Genomic DNA, 12,814 nt, shown 5'->3' with positions numbered 1-12,814 from the left:
CCGCGGGCACCGCCCCGCGCCGGAGCTGCCGCTGTCCGCAACGGGCCCGTGCAGCGCAGGGGGCCCGCAGCCCTCACCATGTTCCCCCGGCCGCCGCCCCTCTCCTGCGACACCTTCGTGGCGCTGCCGCCCGCCGCGCCCGGGGGCCGCGTGGTGTTCGGGAAGAACTCGGACCGGCCGGCAGATGAGGTGCAGGAGGTCGTGCACTTCCCGGCCGCCGCGCACCCGCCCGGCGCCGCGCTGGAGGTGAGGGCGCGGGGCAGGAGCGCTCCTGCAGGAGGCGGCGAAACTCCGCTGTCAGCCCTTATCTGCGAGCTTAGCCCGCGGTTCGGCCAGCGGACTGGGGACGGTGACTCCATGTGTGCTCTGACCTCTTGCAGTGCACCTACATCAGCATCGAGCAGGTGGAGAGGACCCACGCCGTGGTCCTGAGCCGCCCCTCCTGGCTCTGGGGGGCCGAGATGGGCGCCAACGAGCACGGCGTGTGCATCGGCAACGAGGCGGTGTGGGGCAGGGAAGAGGTCTGCGATCGGGAAGCTCTCCTCGGCATGGACCTCGTAAGGTGTGCACAAGCTTTTTTTTTTTTTTTTTTTTTTTTCCCTTTTTGGTAAATGGTACCGGATTCGGAATTTACGTGGAAACATGTCGTTTGAGTTATAAGGGGAAATAGTACTTTCACTTTCAGAAGACACTCCTTCCGCTGTTCTAGCCAGGGCTAAAAGTAAGTATTTCTTGGCACAAGCACTATATTTCTGCCAGGAGCCCATAAGAAGTATCGGGCACTAGACCAGAATTTGTCAAAGAAATTAGCAAACGTTTTTCTTTCTATAAAATTTATACTGAACTGAAACAAGACTTTTTCAAGAGCACAGAGGGACTTCAGGCATTAGTGTTTGGGCCTTTTCCTAGGGTCTGTACTCCTTTCCTATTCCCCCATCTTTCACACACGTTATTTTTAAGTTTTGGTCTCAGCTGCCTATTTCCATGTAAATAACAAGTTCATGTTCCCACACTACAGGTGCCAGCGTAACTTCCATTAACCTAGCAGTCAGTCCATTCTTTTGGTAGCTTCCACCCAGTCCAATACCTGCAGAGGACTTGTAAGCATTTTGTAGGATCTCTCTCCCTGCCTTTCTGTATTACCATATGGTGTTTTTCTCCATGTCAAGTTCATAGAGGACCCACTTCAAAGAAGCCCTTTACCTGGCTTGTGTTTTTCCCTTACCAGATCATACAACTGGCAGCTGCATATAGAAATATCATTCCAGGTCGATTAGAGTACTTAGGCTGAATAGTTCTATGTGGAGTTCACAGTTCCAAAAATAACATTTTCCTTTTGTTTTAGGCTTGGACTTGAGAGAGCGGACACAGCTGAAAAGGCTCTTAGTGTCATAGTTGATTTGCTGGAAAAATATGGACAGGGAGGAAACTGTATGGAGAGCAACATGGTATTTACATACCACAACAGTTTTCTGATAGCCGACAGAAAGGAAGCATGGGTGCTGGAGACATCAGGAAAATACTGGGCAGCAGAAAAAGTAGAAGGTATGGATGATGCTCTTTGTTCTAAACATTTCAAGTGCAATGACCACTTGGAGTTCTCCAGTTTTCATTTACCATTTCATTAGGGCATCAAACTAACCTTGAGCTGCATACATGTGCCTGTAAACAACAGGCATTGCTTCCTGGGGCATGAGTGTGGAGTAGCTGGCATTTTGTCAGAGGAGCTGAGTGACAGGGGCCTTTTCAGAGCCAGAGACAGTGCCACTCCTGCACGTGGAAAACAGAGGGCAGCAAGAAAGTCAGCGTGAGAATGACAGCAGTATGTGTGGTCTTAAGGATGGTAGCAATCCATGACAATTTCATTTGGGGACAGGATTGATGTACTGGGCCCTGCAGTGGCTGATTCTTCCAGTGGACTTAGGAGGACAAGCTCAATCTTTGGATGCCTCAGAAGAACAATGTAAAGGTGGGAATAATCAGGACAGAACCTGAAATACAATGTTGACAATAGAAGCAAGTGAGTCAGTAATGAGTGGCAGTGAAAATTCAATCAGAAAAATACACGTAGCTGGGGAGAGAAGGCTAATAAATCACCAGACTCACTGATCTTGCAGGAAGATCTTGTAGGAAACTTCAGGGCTAATTTGCCTTACTAAGCTAATTGTAAACAAAATACCAAGAAAAATCATTCAATGTATTAAAACAATTCTTTCTGTTTCTTACGAACAGGAGGTGTACGGAATATTTCCAACCAGCTCTCTATCACAACCAAGATTGACAGAGAACACCCAGAACTGAAGGAATATGCCAAAAGCAATGGCTGGTGGGATGGGAAAAAGGAATTTGATTTTGCTGCCACATATTCTTATGTCAATACTGCCAGAATGACCACATCCAGAGGCCGATATTGTGAAGGCTATAAACTTCTGAACAAACACAAAGGTATCCTTTCAAATTTTTTTCAAGATACACAAAATATTTAGTGAGCTACATTAATTCAAATCATAAATTATTATACATCTGATGGAGGCAATCATTCACATGACTTGATGAACCACAACTTACTAGAATAATTCTTTGCCTAAAAGAGAAGCACTGAACTTGGAAATTTCTGTCCATTTTTTGCTAATTTATTGAGAAGGAAAAATTAAAACAAGGATCAAATATCAAACATACAGAGCTACAGTAACAACCCTGAGAGGTCACATTATGACCATATCACCAAATGCCCTGTAAGACCTGTTCTGAAACATTTTGATAGGCTACATATTATTACTGTACTGCTAAGGAAAAAAACTAGAGGCTAAAACAGATTCCCAGCAGTTTGCAGCCACAAAGAACCTTATGAACAGCTTCAGTCAGGTAGCATTTATGTAAGGCAACAACACAGCATGCAGATACATATCTTACATTCATTTTTGACATTAATTTTAAAATCTTTGTCGTTTCACTGTAATGGCTGCTCTAAACTTGTGTAGTCTACTAAAACACACCAAGAGCAGAACAAAATAATTTTCTGTACTCTAAGCAGTCACTAATTCAAATGCTTACTTTTCAGACTCCTAAAGAAGGAACCTATCACGTCACTTCTGACTGCATCCATCTAGCAGGTTTTTGCTGTAGCTGTATTCAAGTGCTCATTTGAAGTAATTAATCTGAATCAAGATTACATTGTACCCCTTTGTTTCTTTTATTTATTTGGCTGAACTCTGCCAGACCAGGTCTAGCATTTAGTTAATGTATCAGAGTGAATTAGCATTGCTGTCTTGCTCTAGTGATCATGTAAATCCTGCATTCATTTTGGGAATTGCAGGTTCTGAATACTGAAAGCATTTTCATAATACCTGTATTTACTTGTATTATAACAATGCTGAGACTGTATCTGTGTTTTCATTCTAAATCCCCATTTCCAGGCACTTACCTGAGCATTTTAAATTCCCACTAGGTGTTCAGGTTATCAGTCTCATATGGTTCACTTGGTTTAGATTTATTTTAAATAGGTGCCTTAACTAAAAGCTATTTGGTTTACAGCATCAGTAAAATCACTGGTTTCTTCATCTACCCTTCCTTATTTTTCAGCCAGTAGCATTACAGTTCTGGGGTTTTTCCAGGCTGTCTACTATGTGAAGGCCATTTTTTAGAGAAATACTGTTCATATTTCAAAAAATAGGGAATGTATTTCAGGCATACAAAATAATAGAGTCTAGTGTAAAACATGCAGTACATTCTTCCCTGCTGGACAGGTTGCCAAGCTGTAGCTGACAAAATGACCATTGCTTCTTTTAATTTCTTTGATTCATCTAGCTTGCTGATTTCTTTAATTCTCTGGCCTTCCCAGGCAACTATAGGAATACTTAAGTGTGTCTTCTTGCTGAAATGTAGTGCTGCATGCCTGTCTACAGGCAACCTGGGTCATGTATGAAAAAATAATATTGGAGACATGTAACTTAGCAACAGAGTAACTATTTTAAGAGGAAACAGCAAGGTAGTTAAAAAACTTACACAGTTAGAACTCAGTAAGGGAAACACTAAAACATTAAAGTAGTAGACGATACCTTCCAATAAAAATTAGAGAGTGAATGAACTAATGTTTTTCTGCCATAAACATGGTACTCTACTGGTACACCAAATGTGAAAAGAAAACCATCCTGCAAGAGTTTCCTGCTAGAATATTGGATGGTTTGGTGATACCGTGCCAGTATCTGAGCTTCAGCGTACACTATACAGCAACAGTGACATCACTGAACAGGCAGATGTGGAAAGGGTTTTGTTCCTCCTGAGCAGGACTTATTTTCATAGACACTTGGCAACAAACCTCACACAGCTTGCTGATAAAGACTTTTCAACAAACAGATTTACTACTGTGGCTTCTGAGCGTAGCATGTAATGCCACTCCAGTGCCTCCTTGAAAAGGATGAAAATAAACAAAAAACACCCATCAAACCCCTTTCCCCCCCCCCCCCCCCCCCCCCGCCAAACAAGTGACAGTCTTGGTGTTTCATTTTCAAAGTTTCACACAAAATCCATGCATGGCTGTTAATATTTTTATAACTTCAAAGCAACATAGTGGTATTAACTCTGTTCAAATACCAACAAGTATTATAATGATTTATCTTACTTCCACAGAGTGATCCAAGTTCAGCATTTAATCCAATCCAGGCTGCTAATTTTCATCTGAAAAGTTACTTTGTGAATGACCATTTGCTAGCCCTATGAAATTTACCTTTCTAGGAAATAACATTTGGTTTTCTACTCCTCCTTTTTTAAGGCATGTTCTTACACCTCTCTTCGAAATACTTTGGGAAAAGCAAGACAAGTGTATTCCATATTAAGGTTTGCCATTAGGATGATTTTTTTTTCCCCTGCCAACACAGACAAACTAAAGCTGGCACTGCCTGTTACAGGAAAAGCAGTCAGTTGTAGGGAACATGTCATTCAGTTGGTATATTAGCTCTGTGGCTAAATAATTGTACTGTATCTTGAATAGGATCTATCACTTCTGAAATAATGATGGAAATTCTTCGTGACAAAGAAAGTGGCATTAACATGGAAGGTGGATTTATGACAACTGGCAGCATGGTGTCTGTGCTGCCTCAACAGCCTAATCTACCCTGTATTCACTTCTTTACTGGAACTCCAGATCCTGCCAGGTGATGTAGCAGCAAGTAAATTGGGATAAAAAAATTGTAAATATCTAAATGAAAAACTATTGCAGTTTGCCTAGTTATATTCCTTTTTGCTTTGGGTTGTTTTTTTTTTTTCCTCCTGAAAAAGCACAATCAAAATGTAGGAGGAACATAAATGTACATTATGTATATTAATGGTATCTACCAGCCTACTTAATGGAACACTGCTGTGACAATGACTTTAACACCATTAGATGGTTTCTTCTTAAAAGAAGCAAGTAGAAGAATGGGAAAAAATACAGCAATTTACTGACTCAACAATTTTAACAAAACGATGTCAGTAAAGGACCTCTGTTCTATTTTTCTTTCTAGATCTGTATTCAAGCCTTTCATTTTTGTGCCCGGTATTACTCAGTTATTAAAAACTACATCCCCTACATTTGGTCATGATGATCCAGTTAAGAAGCAACCACGTTTTCAGAGTAAGCCAGATCGAAGACATGAGCTCTATAAAAAACATGAAAGTGCTGCTGTAGTTATGGAAACTATCAAGGTACATTGATTAAATTAGATTTCAGTGCAAGCAGGTGGTTTATATAAGGTCCTTGCTCACATTTTGTTAATGTGATACCAGTTAATGCCCTTTGATGGATTGCAAAGAACAATGCAGTGCCCCAGAAGCCCAGTGTGTTGGCATCTGGCAGGCACGTGTTCCTAACACTGGGAACTGCAACCAGCACTGTGCTGTACTGGCAGGCCGAGCCCCGGGCGAGGATCTGTGCTGCTCCCCTTGCAGAGCAGCCCCCCACAGACTCCCACACCACTCAGATAATGGGAAATGCTCGAGCAGCCACAGGCAAATACACAGCTTCTGCCTCGAGTTCTTACAGCTATTCAGGCCCCTGGTCTCAGGTGGAAAGGAGAGCTTGCCTTTGACCATTGCTTGGTATGGACAGGAAAGGAAACAAGGTGACAAAGACAGTTGAACACAGACATGAAGCAGGAAGGTAGCTGCTTACAGGAAAGGAAACAAGGTGACAAAGATAGCTGAACGCAGACATGAAGCAGGAAGGTAGCTGCTTACTTTTAGCAGTAAAATCTCTCCTGTTTTCAGATAAGTCTTCTTAAAAGTAAGTCATATGCCCACTTAAGTTTTGTTAACTAATACCTAAAGGAGCTGTAATATTTCTTCGATCTATCAGACAAGGGAGATGAAGTGAGTGCTAGATATTAGGAAAGATATCTAAGAAAACTTGTCATGATACTGATTTCTACCAACATAAATGTGTACCCTAGAAACTCTTAAAAGAAAATAAGGACAGTAGAACAGAATTTTGTTAGGGTGATTACTACATGCTCTGTATAGTTTTTAGTGAAATAAATGTTTCTTTTTGCAGGACAAAGGTAAAGAAATGCTCAAAGAGATACAGGAGTTGGAGAAACAGAAGATAAGTCAAATGGAATCAATCCTGCAAAATGGATTCCTTGATACTAAACAAGTAGTTAATCTTTTTTCACAGTGTGTAGAAGAAGAACTCAAAATATATGGCTAAGAATATTATTTGAATGTGGTAAAATTTGGATTATAATTGGGTTTTCTAATGAAGAGGCTATATAGATGAACATCCTGTTTTCAGTATATCACATAGCATGGACAGTTTTAAAGATGCAGATTCATATTCAGGACAAATGGCTTTTGATTATAAGAAGAATACTGGAAAGGCTTCTGAGAGCCAGGCAGTGGCACTGTACATGGCACAAAGCTGTCAGCAGAGATTGATTTTGCCAACAAACAGATGCAATTAGAATGCAATAGCTTGACTAAATTAGCGAACAGCCCCATCTCTGAATGAAGAACACTAACTCAGCTCTGGAGAACCCAGTTCTAGCCTACATAGCTTTCATAGTCAGGAGAATTGTAGCAGAATTTCAGTCTACCTGAATTAAAATGGCCATGCCGAAGACTTTCTAAAATGTAGAAGCTATGATGAACCCTGAAGAAAAAAGAAAGTGACACACAAACCAAGGAAGATTGATACTCAGTTGTTTGGTAAAACCATTCTAAGATAATTTCCTCTATGAACCTTCTACTCCTTCAATGTAAAATGAGGCTAAGAGTTCAAGGTATATTAGAAACAAATCACAGTTACAATAATAATATTTTGCTGTGAGTGATTGTGAAATCTTATTACATGGAATTCAGCAATGCAAGCATTCTGTAAGTTCCCCACAGAATTCACTTTCCTGTCTACTTTTCCCACCCTGATAGTGAAAAATAAATGTATTTATATACAAGATGATTATTGTCTAATTAATTTTGCAGTGCTCTTTATAACATCATGGGGGAGTTCCAAAATGTTTCTTGAATTGTTACTTTTTAAAATTGGGCAACTAGAAAGGAAGAGGTGGGGCTACACAAGTATATACATGTACTCAGCAGGACACTTAAAAGTACTTTTAATTTTTTTTTTCATTTTATATAAACCCTTTTAAACCATTACTATTTTGCCAGAGTTAATAGTCTATGGACTTAATTTAATCAAGCTTTTTGCTCTACCAGAAACTCTTCCTTCTTGATCCTGTTTAAAAGTAATGATCAATATATGACACCACTTTTATTATCTGTGGCAGGGGCCAAATTAAACAAACAACAAAGAAGAATCTGATTTTACCTCATGATCAATAAGTCAGGATAACAAGCATGACTGTAAGGAAAAACTGTAAAAAAAAAAAAAAAGCACTCAAAATGTAGCACTTCTGCAAACCTTCAGAGGGAAATATGAAATGGTGCACTAGAAGTGCAGCAGCAATGTGGGACATGACACTGCATCTCCACAAACACAGCAAACCACAGAAAGATCATTCTTTGATAATTTTTCACATGCAGTTTTCTCATTCTGTAAACTGTTCAATACCCCACTGGTAAAAAAAATTAAATATAAAGAATAGATAGTCAATAAAGTTTGCAGAATTAATATGAAAATTAAGAGCTTGGTAGAATTTATTTTTTATGATCCTAGAATAAGAGTAGAAGTTAATTTGGGATGCTGTGTTCAGATTCACAGCAAGAAACTACTGAGTTAGGAAAGGCTCGTGAAGTTTCTATTTCTAGTGACCTAATGTGTACCACGTGGCAGTAGCAAGCAAGAGTGGGAGGTAAGACAAAGTATGTTTGAATTGACTGAACATTCTGTGCCTCTGTTGACAACAAAATTTCTTAGAAGTTCAGTAGCACAGTGGTTCAGTCTAAAAGTTCAATAGTCCAGTTTGAAAACTGGAATATAGATTTAATAAAAATTTGCTGTATTTACCTGTTTTCCTTATGGGATGTCCATATCTAACAATTATGTATCTTTTCCTATTTTTGATCATGAACTGTTCTACACTGATAGCTTCAAAGCATCAGTAAATGCCAGGTGACACTGTGCTGGAATCCAAGGTATGAATCAAGTTTTCAGGCAGTATAGGAAACCAAGTGAAACAGTTTTATGCTACAGTGCAAAGATTGAAGCTATACAGGAAGAACAGTAGTGAGGCTGGAGCAGGCCTTTAAGCAAACTTCTTGGCCACTTAATCATGGGGTGGCAATGAACGAGGTTAAGCACACTGGTCCAGTCCTAATGCAGGCAGATACAGTCCAACTGTGCCTCTTATTTATTTATTATGTGTTGCTTCTTCCTTGCTGGTCTACAGGATACAAAGCAAATAAATACAATGTAATGTGTGAAGACAGTTAAAGTGATGGCCAAAAGAGTACAGGATATTTCAGTACCTTTTTCCTTGGGATTTCATTCTCCTAGAAGACACACAGTGTAAAAAGATGAGATGGGATCAGGAGAAACAAATAATCCTCCCTCCCACAACCTTATATTAAGAAAAAAATAATTAAGAATCAGAATGTCCCCTAGAGGGCAATCTTCTCATGGGTTTTCACCTAGGAATGTAGCTTTAAAAGGTCTAGAGCTTTGTGAAGGATCATTATTGAAATAAAACAGTTCTAAAATTTTGTACTAGACAACTGTTACATTCACCCCTGTTCATTATAACAATAATTGTAGGATTAGTCCTAGAAAAAAGATCCAGTTTTTCACTGGACATTCCTCTAGACTTGTTCAATACATGTTTTCATGGAACTTAGCTTCCAAGAGATTAATCCCAAACTAATCCACTTCAAAATAAAGGAAGTCATTGCAGCAGTGACCACTTCTTTAAAGCAAAGCTGTTTCTCACTACCAGGAATCCACATAACAGTATATCAACTATTGACAGAACATCAGCTTGTCAACCATTCAAAACTTGCCACTGCTCCTTGGTGGAAGCAAATATTTTCCAGATAAAAGGGTTACTTAACTTTCTAAAACAATTCCAAGTCTATTATTGGCTTCCAGAAGTACCCAGTGATTTAGAAACAAAATATTAAATCCTGTATTTCATTCCTAGCTTCTTTATTAATCATCACAGACTTGTCAGACTAATGGGTATGATATCAGCAGTCACAATGTTGTAGCAGTAAATCTAATTTGGTTTTGGTTGATAATCAAAGGTGTTCTCTGCATTAGATTTGTAACAGAGAGCCTTTTCTATGCAGAATTTCTGAGCAATTTCTTATTTAAAACAGCTATGTTGTGTTCAAATCTAGGGGAAAGCAGAGCCATTATAAAAAGGGGAGCAGGACTTTTACGATGAAAATTAGAAAGACAAGAGTGCAAGAACAATGACTATAAATAGAACTGTAAAACTGCCCTAAGATCAAATTCTTGAATGCTTGAAGAATTAAATTTAAAAACTGTGTTTGGTAAGTAGATGAGAATGTGACACACTTCTAGTGAGGTATCTTTGGGTGGACACCCAATAAGAAGTGCTCTGTCTACTTGTAAAGGGTCAAGGATGGATTTAAGAAATACCAGGACTGAAACCCAAGAACAAATCTCTCAGAAAAACACATTTGCCATAAACCTTGACACGCACACATAACCCTCTCACACACCACATCACAGCTCAGAACTCTGAAATCAAGTAACAGATTTATTGACAAGTTGCAGTATTTAGAAGCCAGACATACTTGCAGTTTCTGCTCTTAAGTCACATATATCTAATTATTCCAAAATATTTGATGCAGCTGTCTTCAGCATTCATAATGGAAGTATACAAATGTTTTCCTTTGTGGCCACAGCCTGATACAGACATCAATTATATTGCTGATGGACAACATCAAAATGTACCAGGTTTTACAGCATACATAAGCAGCAGTATGTTATGTTTCTGTGCACACTGCAATCAGACTGACAGTAAAAGGAATTATTTTTCAATGTAAGTCTTGCAGGAAATTATAGCAACCATAAAACAACTGCTTGTTGAATAGTAGCTTATGCTGTTAAAATCACTCTTAATTCTTAATACAAAATAGATGCAAAAGTAGCTGTACTAGAAATCTGTGTACTTTAAAAAAAAAGGGAAAAAAGAAGGGAAAGACGTTTTTAAAAAAAGGGTGAAAAGACTTATTCATATGCTTGAGCAAATAATTTTTAATACCTGGATTCCTTTCCCTCATTACATAAAATTTTTTTATAGACATTTAAATGCTGTTCTTGCAGTTTTAAAATGACAGCATAATGGCTATCAGACACACAGGTCCTCAGATTCTGCCCTTAGTGCACAGGAATCTGAGTGACACTAACTAGTAGGAGGATACCTGAGGTTTATTAGAAACCTGTGTTAGGCAATCAACTAAAATCTAGGATATTTAGCTACTCTAAACCCCAATCTGGATGTTCATTTAGGATTCTTTATATATGAGATTCAAAAGTCATTAATATAATTTTAAATGTTTTATGATTTGAAAAAGAATTTTGTCTTGACTTGCACATGTACCCAAGGCTTCCACAAAATCTTTACTTGAGGCTGGCACTTCTGTTTTAAACTGTAAAGGCTAATTTCAGAATGTAAATATCTGCTCTTAATAAAGCTATCACTACCACCATAAGGCAAAGTTTCAGAACAAATTGTTTATTCCATTATATAATTTCCTATTTGGAAGAGTGCTGAATATTTCTATGGTTTTAAGATTTGGCAGATTTGTACAAAACCATTCCTCTTTCCTCTCAGTACTTGCCCAGCTCTAATCCCCTGATATTGGAAACGTTGTCACAGCAATTCTATCTTTTTAATTGGAGTATTTTATCTCTAAGGGACAAAAAACCCACTTGATCTCAGGTGTAAGCAGCTAAAAAAAGTTCCTGGTGTTAGACAACAGCAGAGTAGTAAAAAGTTTCTTCTGAGGTATGACAGAAGAAATCCTACTTCTGTGGAGTCAGGCTGACTGTAAACGGGCATCAATACTTCATCACACTAAAATATGGAGAACATCCAGCAACATGAAAAATACCTTCCATGGGTTTTTTTTTTCCTCATTGTGGCATCAGTAAAATCAGTTAAAGCTGCAGTTATAATGCCTCTAAAATACAACAGTGACACATACCATTTAGTAAAATTTGGTTTGCTCAAAATGGAAAAAAATGTTCTAAATCCAGAGCATCTGGTTTTGCTTAGTAGCATTCTGCTTGGAATGCTGGCTAAATATAACTTTCTACCATTTTCTTCAGAATAGACACGAGTAGAACCAAATCTCTTAATTTTACAAGGGAGAATAACACAGTACTCTGAGAGTCTGAGAAAGAAATACTTCCAATTTCAGTAGTGAAGGCAGAAGAGGTGGTCACACTCACCCCAACTACCTGTCCTTTGCCTGCACGCTCAGGTCAGTGGCTCTCAGCTGCGACTGACTTCTTCGGAATAAAGCGGTAATACAAGTGCTCATCCCGAAACTCAAATTCATTGGTTATGTGCTGCACGACGCCTCCTTTCAGCAGCCTGTCCCCGTACACCACAGCTTCTCCACGGTCAGAGGCAAGGCCAACTTGCATGAGCCAGTTCACCAGGTCACAGCCAAAGAAGATGCCAGTGGAGATCTTTGCACCACACCTGTATGTCAAAGGAATGATTCACCCACATGTTCTGTAAATCTGGTATCACCACTGCACGATGGGGAAAGGCAAGGAAAAATACCAGGAAACAAGGAAAGACATCATGATAGTTAAGAGCATGTTAGAAAAGAATTTGCAAGCTTTGTATTATTTGGGACATGCCAGTGTTCACTACCTTTTCCTACAGACATTTCAATGAGAAGCAATATGAACATACAAAGTTGTTTTAGGCTTCTAAATAAAATTCAAATTGCAAATAAAATGCAGTGGACATCAGTAGCATTTTCCCTCACACAAATGTGATGACACAATGTAATTCTATTACTTGGATACTTACTTCCCATGTACTTCTTACCATGACCCTTTCTGCAACAAAATATCTGATCTGAGAGCAACCTGGCCCTTGCAACAGGGATTATGTTTGAATTTTAGTTCTTTTTATAATTTCTGAACACTTTCAAACAGACACTAACTGCTTACACGTATTGTAAACAAAGCCCATTTATAACTTGCATATCCTGTTAAACACTGGCCACACATGCAGTACTAAGAATAAACAAAACCTTTACAACAAGTCTATTTTTTTAATGTATTTTATGAGGCAACGATGCTATCATCTGCCTAGTTTCAGCAGATACACCATGCAAAAATTTACCTGCAGCAATGAATGTTTCTGGTATCTAAAATCTATTATGTGGAACC

At 39.0% G+C, this 12,814-nt stretch overlaps 2 protein-coding genes across 7 annotated transcripts in view; one reads left to right on the top strand and one right to left on the bottom strand.

Annotated features, from left to right (window-relative positions):
- Nucleotides 1-6: 6 nt before the first annotated feature.
- On the top strand, nucleotides 7-7,426 carry SCRN3 (secernin 3). 2 transcript variants are annotated; one of them, XM_053947454.1, is made up of 7 exons: nucleotides 7-246; nucleotides 381-562; nucleotides 1,346-1,545; nucleotides 2,233-2,445; nucleotides 4,991-5,153; nucleotides 5,502-5,682; nucleotides 6,527-7,426. In XM_053947454.1, exons 1-7 carry the CDS (start codon nucleotides 79-81, stop codon nucleotides 6,680-6,682), a joined length of 1,263 nt encoding a protein of 420 aa, XP_053803429.1. In that variant the 5' UTR covers nucleotides 7-78; the 3' UTR covers nucleotides 6,683-7,426. The 2 variants fall into 2 exon arrangements, with proteins under 2 accessions (XP_053803429.1, XP_053803428.1); XM_053947453.1 differs by having other exon boundaries at nucleotides 5,502-5,611; nucleotides 6,527-6,619.
- A 2,708-nt stretch (nucleotides 7,427-10,134) lies between these two features.
- Nucleotides 10,135-12,814, bottom strand: part of GPR155 (G protein-coupled receptor 155) — a 43,126-nt gene continuing 40,446 nt past the window's right edge. For all 5 annotated transcript variants that reach the window (XM_053948462.1, XM_053948461.1, XM_053948465.1 and 2 more), the window contains one exon: nucleotides 10,135-12,110. In XM_053948462.1, the coding sequence (XP_053804437.1) occupies nucleotides 11,888-12,110 (223 nt within the window). In that variant the 3' untranslated portion in view covers nucleotides 10,135-11,887. The remainder of the gene's footprint in view (nucleotides 12,111-12,814) is intronic.

Source organism: Vidua chalybeata, chromosome 7, assembly GCF_026979565.1.
Source record: "Vidua chalybeata isolate OUT-0048 chromosome 7, bVidCha1 merged haplotype, whole genome shotgun sequence".
Classification (NCBI taxonomy): Eukaryota; Metazoa; Chordata; class Aves; order Passeriformes; family Viduidae; genus Vidua; species Vidua chalybeata.
Note: the sequence above shows the minus strand (reverse complement) of the source record. Positions and strands in the feature narration are given on the sequence as shown.

Excerpts from the sequence above, each read along its gene's own strand:
- SCRN3 (XM_053947454.1), top strand. The coding sequence starts at position 79 with ATGTTCCCCCGGCCGCCGCCCCTCTCCTGCGACACCTTCGTGGCGCTG. Across the intron at positions 1,546-2,232 it reads GGCAGCAGAAAAAGTAGAAG|GAGGTGTACGGAATATTTCC; the intron begins GTATGGATGATG and ends TCTTACGAACAG. Across the intron at positions 5,683-6,526 it reads TAGTTATGGAAACTATCAAG|GACAAAGGTAAAGAAATGCT; the intron begins GTACATTGATTA and ends TTCTTTTTGCAG.